Here is a 13,070-nt window from a genome sequence, read left to right on the forward strand (position 1 = left end):
TAAGAATGTTGTCTTTTAAAATAAATCTATTATAATTTCAACTACTATTATGATAGAATGATCGGAAGAGATTTAAATCAATATAAATTTCTCCAAAAATGGCTTTAACCTTTCTGCAATTAAAAATAAGAATTAGGGTTGGATTATGTTGACTTTTGGCCATTGGAGTCATAGTAATGGGGATCATAACGCGTAACCAGAAGAAGATTAAGTTTTTTTTAGTCATTATTAGAGCCAAAGTGACATCATTGCACGTAATAGAAGTTCAGAATTCAACTTTCTCAAACTAAAATAAGGTTTTCATTTTAAATTATGATAATTCTTAATTAATGTGATATCGAGTTAAATATTTTAGTAAAGATAATATAGTTCTTGTTTTTATAAACAGATATATAAATGTTTTTATTATCAACTAAACAAAAGTAGCTTTTCTTTATAAATTATGTTTTTTTTTCTCATTCTATTTTATTTAATTCATGGTATTTAATAAATCCAACTACTAAGGGAATAATACTTGTTATTCAAAATATGAATTTTATTTTAGAAAATTTCTCATTTTCATAGAGCATCTAATGTTTGGATTTAGATTTAAAAAATTAATATACATAATAATTAGAACTTAAACTGATCAGTTTAAAGAAAATTGTTATTGAAATCTGTTCTTTAAACCGGTTGATCTATATAGAGATAAGATTGGAAAGACGATTATTTGATTATCACATCAAGATTAAAATGTTATTGAACTGTAATTAGTTTTCAAAAGATAAAAACACACTAAAAATACTATAAATAAGATAAATAGGTGAAATATTTAATACTTTTAAACTATTTATGTTTATTGAAATTGAATAATTATTTAAGTGTCGGAGAATTTTTCCAGATAATGAAGTAAACAAAAAACAAACCAACAAATACTCAATGAGAAGAATTGACAATTAAAAAAGTTTAAGAATTAAGAGTAATCCTACAAGAACATATAATGAAGCTCTAACATCATGTACCAATATGACATATTTTAACGAAATGATGATTCCATGCCAAGTAAAATATGTTGGTTATTTTATGTATAAACATCACATAAGAAATTTGGAAATTATTTTGGGCAGTTTTCTTTAAGTTAACGGCACTGGATTGGAAAACACGTATCTAAGCGTGTGATGGTCTGAAAAATACAGCACAACTATTTACACCAACATCGTAAGAGACAGCAACTATGATATGAAATATAATTTATTCTACCTTTGTCAAATACTCACTCAAACGCAATCCTTTTCTAAACCAAAGTGCTTTCTCTTTGATGTTGACAAAAAGGAAACCAAATCTGCAAACATACGTGTTCACCATTGCTTACTGAATCGACAAAATCCATGTTTTTATTTATAAAATATTGGTAAATTGGTAGCAAAGTGAACCTTGAAAATTAGTGACATTTTTTTGGTATTGATAAGGTTGTTGAAAGTGAGATGGAAAGTTGCATGAGGGTAAAGGAAAAGAAAAGCATAGTTTATGGTGTGGTCCATTTTGTTGAATGGAAGAAAAGGGTTTTTGTTATTGCCATGAAACAACCTCAGAACAGGTAGTTGCATTCATTGTCAGACAATGTGTGATGAGATGTCAACCACCGCTCAGTCAATCACCTGCATGCACCTTAAACTGCTATTCATGTGTGTCGGTGGTGCTCCTTTTCATCATTGACTTACATTTTTAATGCAAGTGTTTGGTTTCATTTAAGAAATCAGATGGAGTTCAAAATTAATTACTTATACTTTTTCTTTAAATTTAATATTTTTAGCCAAATTAAAAGTAATATAAACACAATAATATGTTGTTTAGTTGAAAGTGAAAGTGGTTTGGAGCATTTCAACCAAACTAGTGAGTCCCCTTTCTCACCTCATTCTTCATCTTCTATTTTTATTTTTTAGTTTTCTCTTATCTGTGCCCTAACAAAGAGTTCTGATTAGATACTTTATAAGAAGTAAATTGTTTTCACTTTTTTTAGTTTTCTCGTGCTCTGATAAAAAGAGTTGTAATGGGATACGTTATATGTTCTAGATTAAATTTATAAGAATATAATAAATTATTTAAGAGTAGAAATATATGTGAAATTATGAATATCTTTTTAATTTAGTATGAAGTTTATAAATAAATAAAAAAGAGTTAATTATTTCAATTTTATTTCACAAAAATCATTGTTTCTCTATTTTTTATATTTTATTTGACTTCTTTCTAGATTCTTGAAGAATTTATTCATTCTTCGTATGTCATAGTTTATTTTAGGAATTTTGGTGAAAAATTGGACAAGTTTGTTTAATCATATTTTGTTTTAGATTAAGTTATTATTTTATCCTTTTTTAAGTGAATATATATATATATATATATATATATATATATATAATTTTAAAGTTATGAAAATATTATTAAACGTTTTCAATTTTTTTTCTCGAAATAATTACTCTCATTTATTTAAATCTAAATAATTATTGTCAGAATCTTTAAAAACCCTGTGTGAGTGGAAGCAGATGTTAGTAAAAAATCAGAAAGTGGAAGACAGGTGTGCAGAGTTGAGTGGCCAATCGGTTTAGTGACGGTAGTATTTAAAACAAAATTTCAAACTTTGTGTCACTTTTCCTGCATGCATTCTTCTTCCCCAAAATTCTGAGTTACAATTTTTATCTTCATTCTCTCTATAAATCTCATTCTTCTCTCTACAAATTCTCATCTTTTTCTTCTTTTGATCAACAATCAGACCACGTATGAGTTCTCCTGGTGTCAAGAGCTTTCTATTGCACCGATCAAGTTGTTGGTTTGAACTGGTAAGTTCATTCTTCTCTTAGCACGGTTGTTTCTGTCACATGCAAACCAAGATTCTGGTTGCATGAGATTATCATCTTCTTCTATGGAATTCTGATAGCAATTCTGGTCTTTTATTTGGTCTAATTTCGTAAACCAGGAAACTCTAAGTGTATAAGATTAGTAGTGGTGAGCCAGATACTGCAACCTTGAGCGTTCAACTGAGTTTAGAGGTAAGGGAAACTTATTTAATTTAATTATGATTCTTTGTTTTGAATGTTGGCTTGGGTGTTTGATGTTCTGTATATATATTTGGTTGAGATGAACTATAAATGTGGTTGTATGCTTGTCTGTATGGTGAATGATTGATAAAGGGTGTGAACTAGGTTGATATAGGGTTTGATCTTCAAACTACAGCATTCTGCGTAATTTTTGTGTTTGAAACCGAGAGTCATTATTGACCGTTCGGTTTTTCATTTGGGTATTCGGTCTGAACTGGATTCTTCTTCTGTAGAGAATTTCAGTTAATAACCCATCGGTTTTTCTCTTAGTATACTAGTAAATAAGCGTTCGGTCTAAGTATAACTTTCTCTTTGTAATTAGCTTAGTTAAGGTATTCTATAATATTTAAAGTCGTAGATATTATAATTATCCTTTATTGAAAATAAGTGTTATGTAATTGTATTAGATATATATATACTTCTTCATCTTTTTATAAGCTCAGAAGTGTTCGGTTTTAAACCAAGCGCTCAGTCTTAGTAGTGCTCGGTCTTGAACCAAGCGCTCGGTCTCAGTAGTGCTTGGTTTCGAACTAAGCGCTCAATCTTATAATATATTACGTAATATATTTGCATTAGGTATTAAGAGTGTTCAGCCAAGCCCCATAGTGTTCAGTCTTAGTTTGTCGTGTTCAGTTTAAACTCTTAGGTCTCTGATAAAAGATTTCATCAATTTCAGTTAGGTTTAATTATATGTATTCTATAGTATTTTGTACACTCTTGGAGTTCCGTCTAGTAAAGATCGTTCGGTCATAACTGTTGAGTATCGAGTAAGTGTTTGGATTCTGATGAGTCTTATCTAGTATGGACCATTCGGTCCTATTCTGTGGATAAGTGAAAGACCGCTCGGTCTTACACTAAGTGTTTGGTTAGATTAGTCTAAAAGGTATTCTCTCGTTCGGTCTTGCTTCTAAGATAGAAGTTATTTCTTTCATTGTTGTTCTAAGATGGGATCTTGTTCTCAGTATTCAGTCTGATTGTATTGATGACGAAGTATGATGATATTTAAATTGTGAAATAAATGGAATAGTATGGATATGAAAGAGTATTTCAGGGAGGAATATCTCAGGATTTGTTATGGAATGGTAAGGTATGAATGTGTCATGCTAAGGTGATGTTTATCCTGATATTCTATGATTACTCATTCTCAAGTAGAGAGAAGTAAATCATGTGTGAGAATGACAGGAGGTCCTAGTCCATAAGGTTAAAATGGGCGAGATATAACAGACTAACCTCGGGTGGCAGCTGTTGAGGGCATCCCAGCTACTACATCACCCGGGTGCAAAAACGTCGTAGCTACACATAATTCATACAGTCCAGACAGTCAGAGTAAAGTGGTCGGTCATTGCATGCATTGATGTATGGTTATGATTGGAAATGTATGATTGGTTGTTGCATGATTGACTTATTGAATTATATCAGATTTATGTGAAATATATGTTTTACTGAATTAATTAAATTACATAAGCTTACCCTATTTCCTGTCTTGTTTGTATTTTCCGTTCGGTCGTCATTTTCTGTTGTAATGATCATCCTGTGGATGTGAGCAGAAGGGGACGAGTGTTTGCTGGAAGAGGCTCTGGGAGAAGTGGAAGTAAAAGCTAAACCATAGGACCGTTCGGTCGGTAGAAGTAGTTATATTTTATATATCCGATCAGTATAGGCATAGTTTTAAAACCGTTCGGTTTAGCCTTTTGTTTTGAAAAATGTAGTCTTTGGAGTATTGTTGTAAGGTCGTTCGGCCAAAAACGTACATCTTCTCTTTCAGAACTAAACTGTAATATTGTTAATTATGAATATTCTATGGTATAGTTTTATACTTATTTTTCGGATGTTACAGTTATAAAAATTATAATTATTATATATTTAAAATTGAATTATAATTATATTAACAGATAACTTTGTATTATAAATAGAATAAATATATATTTTCTAGATAAAAAAAACAATTTGTATTTTTATGATATTTGGTTCTATTTAACACTTTATGTCTCATCCTCTTTTATGTAATATCAACATTCAAAGAGATGAAGTTTTATAAGACTCGTGTCTAATCAATTATATAATTCCTACTGTAAAAATATGCTACTAATGTTTTTACAAAGATAAGTAATTTCTTACCTTTGCCTAGTCTTTGTTGATAAGTTTAATTTTTTTTAATTTTAAGTAAGATAAATTGTTTAAGTTGAAAATTTTATATTGAATAAAAATAATACAATTTTATAAATAGATATGAATCTCATTTTATAAATTAATTTTATAAGATTGAATTAATTTTAAAATCTATTTTTTAAGATAATTTTATAATCATTTAAAAATTATCCTAATAAAATTTATTATTTATTAAATTTTTTGTATCATTATGTATGAAATCATTATTAAATTACCATTAATGTCAAAATGTGTATACATTGTTCGCATCAAAGTTTTAAATGCATTACGTTTTACTAAACAAAATACTAAGAAAAAAAATCTCTTTCCTTGTTAGATTTTTATGAAATTCACAAAACAAAACAAAATAAATAATTTTAAATCTTTTTATTAAATTTAGAAAGACTTGAATAATTACGACCTTAATGAATTCCTAATCTCGTACTTAATTTCTTTTTGGAAGACATGGCATTCAATCAATTCATCATTATGCAGCATTCAAAGGGGTTATTGCTTTCTAATTCAGTGGTTTAGTGGCTAATTAATTATTAAAACGTTGATAGATCACCCTACTTCACCCATCCACATATTAATATATGTGTGCACGTGTGTTATCTTAATTGTTTCCTCTCTATTTTTATTAAAAAATAAAATAAAATCAGAATTTTAGGGTGATGTATCCTTTTCACAATACTCGAAAGACGTGGGTATGTGTTTAACTTAACGTCAACTTAATCTTATGTATTTTAAAATAATACAATTATAATATATGAAAAATCACAAACCTTTTTATTTATATATGTTATAAATTAGTTATGATGACATCCTCAAATACACAAAAGAAAATATTATAAGGCCAACTCAATAACAACAATATAGTAGAAAGCACGTTGGCATCATCCATTTTATTAATTAAACTTAGCCTTCACATCAATATAATAAGACATTCTAATTACTTTTTATGTCATGTATTCACGTTTAATTTTCTAACATTTCATTAAATTCCATAATTAATTTATTTATTTTAAGAGGAAGTTTAATAATCGAAAATTCGTTACGGGATTAGTCTTCTTACAATAAAGTAAATATAACTTTTTTAAAGTAAATTTTAATGCAATTTTTTTTTAATTACATTTAACTTAGGCGTTATCCTCTCCTTTTAAATTTTCTTTAATAAAAAAAATGATTTTAAGATACTTATAATTAAAGATATTAAAAGGAAATCTAACTTATCAAGAGTTCAAATTTAATTGAATTGGATTTTTTTAAATTATTTTTTTAATAGGGATCAAACTGAATATAACTTACTTAGCATATTAAATAAGTTTGAACCAAATTGAAGTGAATTAACTTATGTTTACTTATTTGTTAGATTAATACTTTAAATTTGAACTATTATTTTATAATAAACAAAATATTATTAAGGAAGCGAACCCATTAATTACAAAATTTATAACTCACAAAAATTAAACCGATTAATTTTTAATTACTAAAAAAGTGAATTCGACCCCGCTTACAATACATTAGTTAATTATTTCCAACACAAGAGGCACAATAGGTATAAATTTAAAGTTTATATTTTAATATATTCGTATAGAAAGATACTCACATTATTTGAAATCTAAAATCTCGAATTTTTAAAAATTGAAGAATTGAAAAGTTGATTAGAATTATGTTATTATTATTATTATTTCCTCGTATATTAATTATTTAGAATTAATTTTAAAAAATACCATAATTAAAGACACTTTTTGTATTTATAATTAAATTAATAACTAATCTTAATAAAAATAAGATAGATTTGGCTATAAACGTGAAGGCAAGAAGCATTGGATAAATTAATCGTTGAACACTGAACCAAACAAAGTTAGTCAAAATTGTTATTTAAAGAATAAAAAAATCAACATTTATATTAACATAGACTTTTTTCCAGAATATATTAATTATGTTTGGTAGAGGTTGATTTTGGGACATTAAAGATTGAGTAGAAGAGTTGATTATTAAAGAATATGTTGCCAAACAACATTAATGCTAATGTTGTATTCTTTTTTTATTGGATTTTCTACGACTCGTTCAAGTAAGGAATGCATGGCTGAGTTTTCGATAGTGTGAGAACCGATTCCAAAAATGCCATATATGAATGGGAATCGGTTTTCTTATTGATGGAACCGGTTTCAATGCTTTACAAATCGGTTCTCTTGTCAGTGTGTTGTGATTCTTTGTCTTCTTTTATTTGTCTGCACCATTATCTTTGTCATCCCCTGTTCACCATAATCATCTTCTTCCAAGTTAGGATGATGCATGCTCATGAATTTGATGAACCAATTCATGATTTTTAAAACAAAAATGATTTATTCCAATTTTATAAATTATATTTACTGTGTTTATTATTTTTCACAGTTTTATTTAAATTAATTGCAACAATAATCATTAATGATTTTTAACAATAATAATTCATTTTACAAATAAAAAACATAACTTTTATAATTATTATTTATGTCAAAAAATAATACAAAATGTCAACCAACTTTTATCCACAATAATAATTAATTTCTAAATATTAATTTTTTTTTACCAAAAATGACATGTATTTTTTATTTATTATATTTATTAATTTTTTTATTAAATTTATTGAATAATAGTTTTTTTAAAAAAACATTTTCACTCCTCCAAAAATCATTTCAAATTACTTTTATCATCAAGGACAATTTGATACTATATTTTTACTATCTATTAAAACTTTTTTTTTATCTATCACAGTCTCACAAACTTTCATAGACTCTTTTCCCAAATCCTCTCACTTTCATTTAAAAATTCTTTAGAAGAAACCCAGAAATTTCCTCACATCTATAGAGTGAAAAAAAGACTAAAATCACAATTTTTAAGAAATTATTAATTGATATCTTTTATGTAACTAATTGATTAAAAAAGTAAAACCAGAAAGTATCATTAAAATAAAAACATTTTTTATATTTAAAATCATTAGAGAATATTAGGAACAATTATTTGTACTGAATTCAGTATTTTCTTGGTGAAATTATTTGGAACTATAATAAAATTTCATTTAGAAGTTTGTTTTTGTTTGACATGAAATGGTAAAAATTTCTTTCAATCTTGGGCTCACCTTAAATAGCCCATATGTTAGTTGGTCTTGAGCAAAAAGGGTTGATTGGATCACATTCGGGCCTTCATGGGTGATTACCTTTTTTCTATTACTTTTTTTTATTAATAATAACATGTTTTTATCACTCCTATTTAAAACATACTAATCATTTATTCAGAATTTTAATTGGAAAATTTATTTATGCTGATTTGATTTTTAAATGACTTTCAATTTTTTGTTTTGGAATTGTTTTGCAAATTATACGGGTTTCTCTAATTTTAACAGTGTAATTAAGGTCTATAAAGACTTTTCTCAGCTTCCAGCAAATTTTCAGAATTTTTATAATTATTTTTTACGTGAGATAACTTGATAACTCGCATGATATTGGGGCTGTCTACTGTTAGACTAAAATGGAACTCAATAAAACACTTACCTTTTTTGAATAAAGCATTTATATAATTTAAGAAATTGAAATGTATGATATTTTAATTATTTGTAACTTTATTTTATAAACATTATTTAAATAAAATAATTAAAATATCTTACATAAAATAATTGAAAATTTCTTTTATGATAAAATTCTACTTTGAAAATATTTACTTTAAAACGTACAATTTTAAAGCAAAGCTTTACAATAAAATACTGATGAATATATAAAGAAATCATATCTAGTTGTAGATTTTTTTTCTCATTTTCAGTGAATTTTAATTTTTTCTGTTTTATTTATTTAAAATATTACATAAAAAATTGGAAATTTCAATTTTCTTTTAATTTTTTCGTCTAAACAACTCATTTCACTCCAAAAATATGTAAATTATTAAATAAATGAATTAAATGAATTAAATTTCTAAATTATCTCATTCAAATAGACTATTTCATATATATTTGGTATTTGATATATATATATATATATATATATATATATATATATATATATATATATTTATATATATAGAAATCTATATTATATTTAGAGCTAATGCAAGAAAAATCGTAAGTGAATAAATTTTTCTGATGATAAATAATATTATAAAATTAGAAAACTAATAAAATTTTATTACATATTTCAAAAAATTAAAATAGCCTTTCTATCAAAACTAAAACATATTTTTTGGTAATTATCTTTTTCATTTTTCTATTTCACTATCAAGAATTTCCTCTCTACAACTTTATGGGTGAGGTGAGAGTAAAAAGACAGATTAAAAGCTGAGAAGTTCAGTGCATTATGCAGCATGTGATCTACACGTGTCACTAGTTGGCATTGCTAAAAAAATACATCATACAGCTTTTGTCTTCTTATTATTATACAACTTGTGTTGTAGTACACAGTTTTACGGAATCCAGGTACATTCAAACATGTTCTAACGAAACGATGAAATCTCACTGTTCCCATTTTAGCCTTTAAGACTATCAACAATAACTTACATATATATATATATATATATATATATATATATATATATATATATATATATATATATATATATATCTTCTGAAATCAAGTTTCTATAATATAAAGAATTGAATTTGATGATTTTTATTTATTTATTTTGATCCTAGTGTTGTTTAGAAGGATTAAGAAAAATGAGCATTGAGATGAACTTACAAGAGAATGGGTAGTTTCAACAGTGATGAATTAATGGGTAGTTTCAATTGAATGTGAACTGTTAACAGCACATGCTGAGGTGTTAGACAGATAAGAGAATGAAAGAATCTGATCTCACCAATCAACAAAATGCCTAAATTAACAATTAATAATGAAATGAAACAATATTCAAAAGAAGAAACAAAGTAAAAAAGCCATGACAGATCAGATAATAATGTTGGTCTGCGAGGCCACCCTCCTGTTCTTTTGCCAACTAAGCTCAGCTCAACTATCAGACAACCCTTTTAAAGCACTCACCCGTGCCAACTGTACCTGTAACAAAAACAAAATCTGATCAAAGAATGATTCATAGTACCAGTGCTAACATGTTTTTGCAGTTGTATTTTTCTACTACAACTGTCTCCTCAATAAGAATAATAACATCAGAACATGAACTCATGTGTTTAGTACTATACTTTATATATGTCATAATCAAGTTGCAACTAAAGAAACTAGGTATGATTAAGTGGGTATTAATATTAACTAATGCAATTAAACTAAGTGAAAAGAATAATTTATAAGTACACATGATCTGGCTGGAGATGTCATGCTATCGCGAGACACACCTGTATGAGGAATTATAGAGGATGGTTTGGAAATGATGGTGAATGGGGCCCAGGGTGCGGTTGGATAAAAGTTGTGAGCTGGTAGGCCAATGGTCTCCGTTGGATGATGATACTGATAGAGAGGGTACACTGGCATTACTGTGTTGCCACCCACAATCCCCTGCCTAGGGTACACATGGGACATCTGCTGGTAGGCCCCACCATTGCCATAGCTCAGTTTCTGTCCACAAAAGTGCATTCTATTGGTATTACTAAGTTACATACAATAATAATTATTCACTTTCTATGAAAACAAAAAAGAAAATGCTGTTGTTCAAGAACTGATGGAACAGTGCCGACATGTTATGTTACAATCACTTTATTACCTGGTTGTAATTGTAGTTTATGTCTGTCACAATGTAGGTTGGAGTGTACCTGAATGAGAAGAGGGAAGTTAAAAGTACGTTAGTTGAATGGAAAAAGGTTTGAGTTCATGATGGCTAGAGAAAAGCACGTGACAAACCCATAGAAAGGAAGAGGGTGATTGTGGAAGGGCATGGCAGTTGTTCTGAGTGGATGATAATATGGCTGCACGTGATTCCCTGCTGCATTGTTCTTCACCACCACTCCACTGTTTGATCCTCCTGCCAGTAGCATCTCAATGTTATACCCCCATGATGTTCATAATCACCAAAAGGCCATCATTCATTCAGATTTATCAATTCATCATTCATTCAACATACAGAAAAAACTACTTTCCACAAAAACTGAAAATGCTACATTGCATTGCATGCACATGAATATGTAAGTCTGTCATAGAATATATAAGATTCTACCAAAGTAGTTAAAAAAACAAGATTCATTTTTTACCTTGTGGGTGTGGAGGTGGTGAAGCAGTGGAAGAAGACCTTGGACGACGAGCACCTAAGAAAGCCAGATTGCAGTTGGCTCGACGGCCATTGATAACAAGAGTTGCAGAGTCCTCGCAAGCTTTTTTGGCAGCCTCAGCCTCTTTGAAAGTCACCTTTTTTTTATATTATTCAGAACAAAAAAAAACAAACTTTTTAACTGACTGCTGTAGAATATAGCTACCTTCATTCAATCAATATACAAACGATGTACTTACAAAGCCATAGCCTTTGGATTTGCCAGTAAGCTTATCAGAAATGATGACAGCTTCAAGGATCTCACCATACTTTTCAAAATGGTCTCTGAGGGCATCCTTGGGAGTCTCCCATGCCAGGCCCCCAACAAAAACCTTGGTGAGAGTGGTGTCCCCAAATTCTCCAACGTTGTTGTTTTTGGGACTTGTGTTGGTGGTCATCATGGAGATAGACAGTGCTGGTGTTGTTTGAGTGAGCGAGATCTTTGTTTGTAGGGAAGAAGAAAGATAGATGTGTAGGTGAAGGTGATGAGTTGAGTTGAGTAGACGTTAAGTTTGATGAAGAGAATTTGGAGGAAGGTGAGGAGTTAATTTTATAGAGAAGAGTGAAATAAAAAAGTAAAGAAAGAGAGAGAGAAAGAGAGGCATGCATGACAGAAAGAACAGATAGACTATGATGAGGCATTAGACCGTCATCAACGTGACTGATCACACCAATCACTCAAATCTCTCTTCCATTCTCTTTCTCCTATTTTGTCTCTCTCTCTCTCTCTCTATTTCTCACCATTCACTGTACCTTAGCTGGACTTCGAATATGCTTTACACTAATGTTAATTAACATTTATTAACGTACAAACATGCCTATTCAATTGACTCTGCAACTAGGATAAATTATTACAACCAAATGCTACTTTTTCTTAACCAAACTTTTCATATTTAGAAAAGTGTTACAGTTTTCACTGTACAGAGAAGATTTTACTGTCAACTCTCCATTTCCAAGTTGTGTGTGAATGTTGTAAACACGAACCTCCTTAAGGGTGAGTTCGTTGGAAGCAATTGCACTGTTCACATAGTTTTGCGAATGAGAAATTAAACTCGTTATGCGTTCGGTTAAAGTGAAATACGAGGACGAATTTGCGATGAAATACGGAATGGTTGCACTGTTCAGTCACTCGCGGTTGTGAAGAGATTTGCGCGGATTGTGAGCGAAATATCGTGTGTATCCTCGGTTAAGAAACGCTGCGTAACAGGTTACGCGTTCGCGTAACCGGTTACGCATTTTCGTAACTGGTTACGCGTTTTCTTTTTTTTTTTAAGTTTTTTTTTATAATTATTTTAATATTAATAAAATTAGGTATATTATATTTTTTAATTTTTTAAAAATAAATTGATTATTATATTTTCTAATTTATTTTTAATAAATTGATTATTATATTTTCTAATTTATTTTTAATAAATTGATTATTATATTTTCTAATTTATTTTTAATAAATTGATTATTATATTTTCTAATTTATTTTTAATAAATTGATTATTATATTTTCTAATTTATTTTTAATAAATTGATTATTTAGTTTTCTAATTTATTAAAAAAATTGATTATTTAGTTTTTTTAATTTTTAAACATTAATTTTATAAATTATTCATACTTTTTTTTTCTTTATAAACATTTTTA

At 28.3% G+C, this 13,070-nt stretch overlaps 1 protein-coding gene across 1 annotated transcript; it reads right to left on the minus strand.

The window, feature by feature from the left end:
- Nucleotides 1–9,939: 9,939 nt before the first annotated feature.
- On the minus strand, nucleotides 9,940–12,025 carry LOC108347192 (probable RNA-binding protein ARP1). Its single transcript, XM_017586353.2, has 6 exons — nucleotides 11,639–12,025; nucleotides 11,383–11,536; nucleotides 11,036–11,156; nucleotides 10,899–10,947; nucleotides 10,534–10,753; nucleotides 9,940–10,240 (listed from the first exon to the last, which is right to left on the minus strand). Exons 1-6 carry the CDS (start codon nucleotides 11,837–11,839, stop codon nucleotides 10,200–10,202), a joined length of 786 nt encoding a protein of 261 aa, XP_017441842.1. The 5' UTR covers nucleotides 11,840–12,025; the 3' UTR covers nucleotides 9,940–10,199.
- Between the last annotated feature and the right edge of the window lie 1,045 nt (nucleotides 12,026–13,070).

This window comes from Vigna angularis, chromosome 9 (assembly GCF_016808095.1).
Source record: "Vigna angularis cultivar LongXiaoDou No.4 chromosome 9, ASM1680809v1, whole genome shotgun sequence".
NCBI classification, from domain to species: Eukaryota; Viridiplantae; Streptophyta; class Magnoliopsida; order Fabales; family Fabaceae; genus Vigna; species Vigna angularis.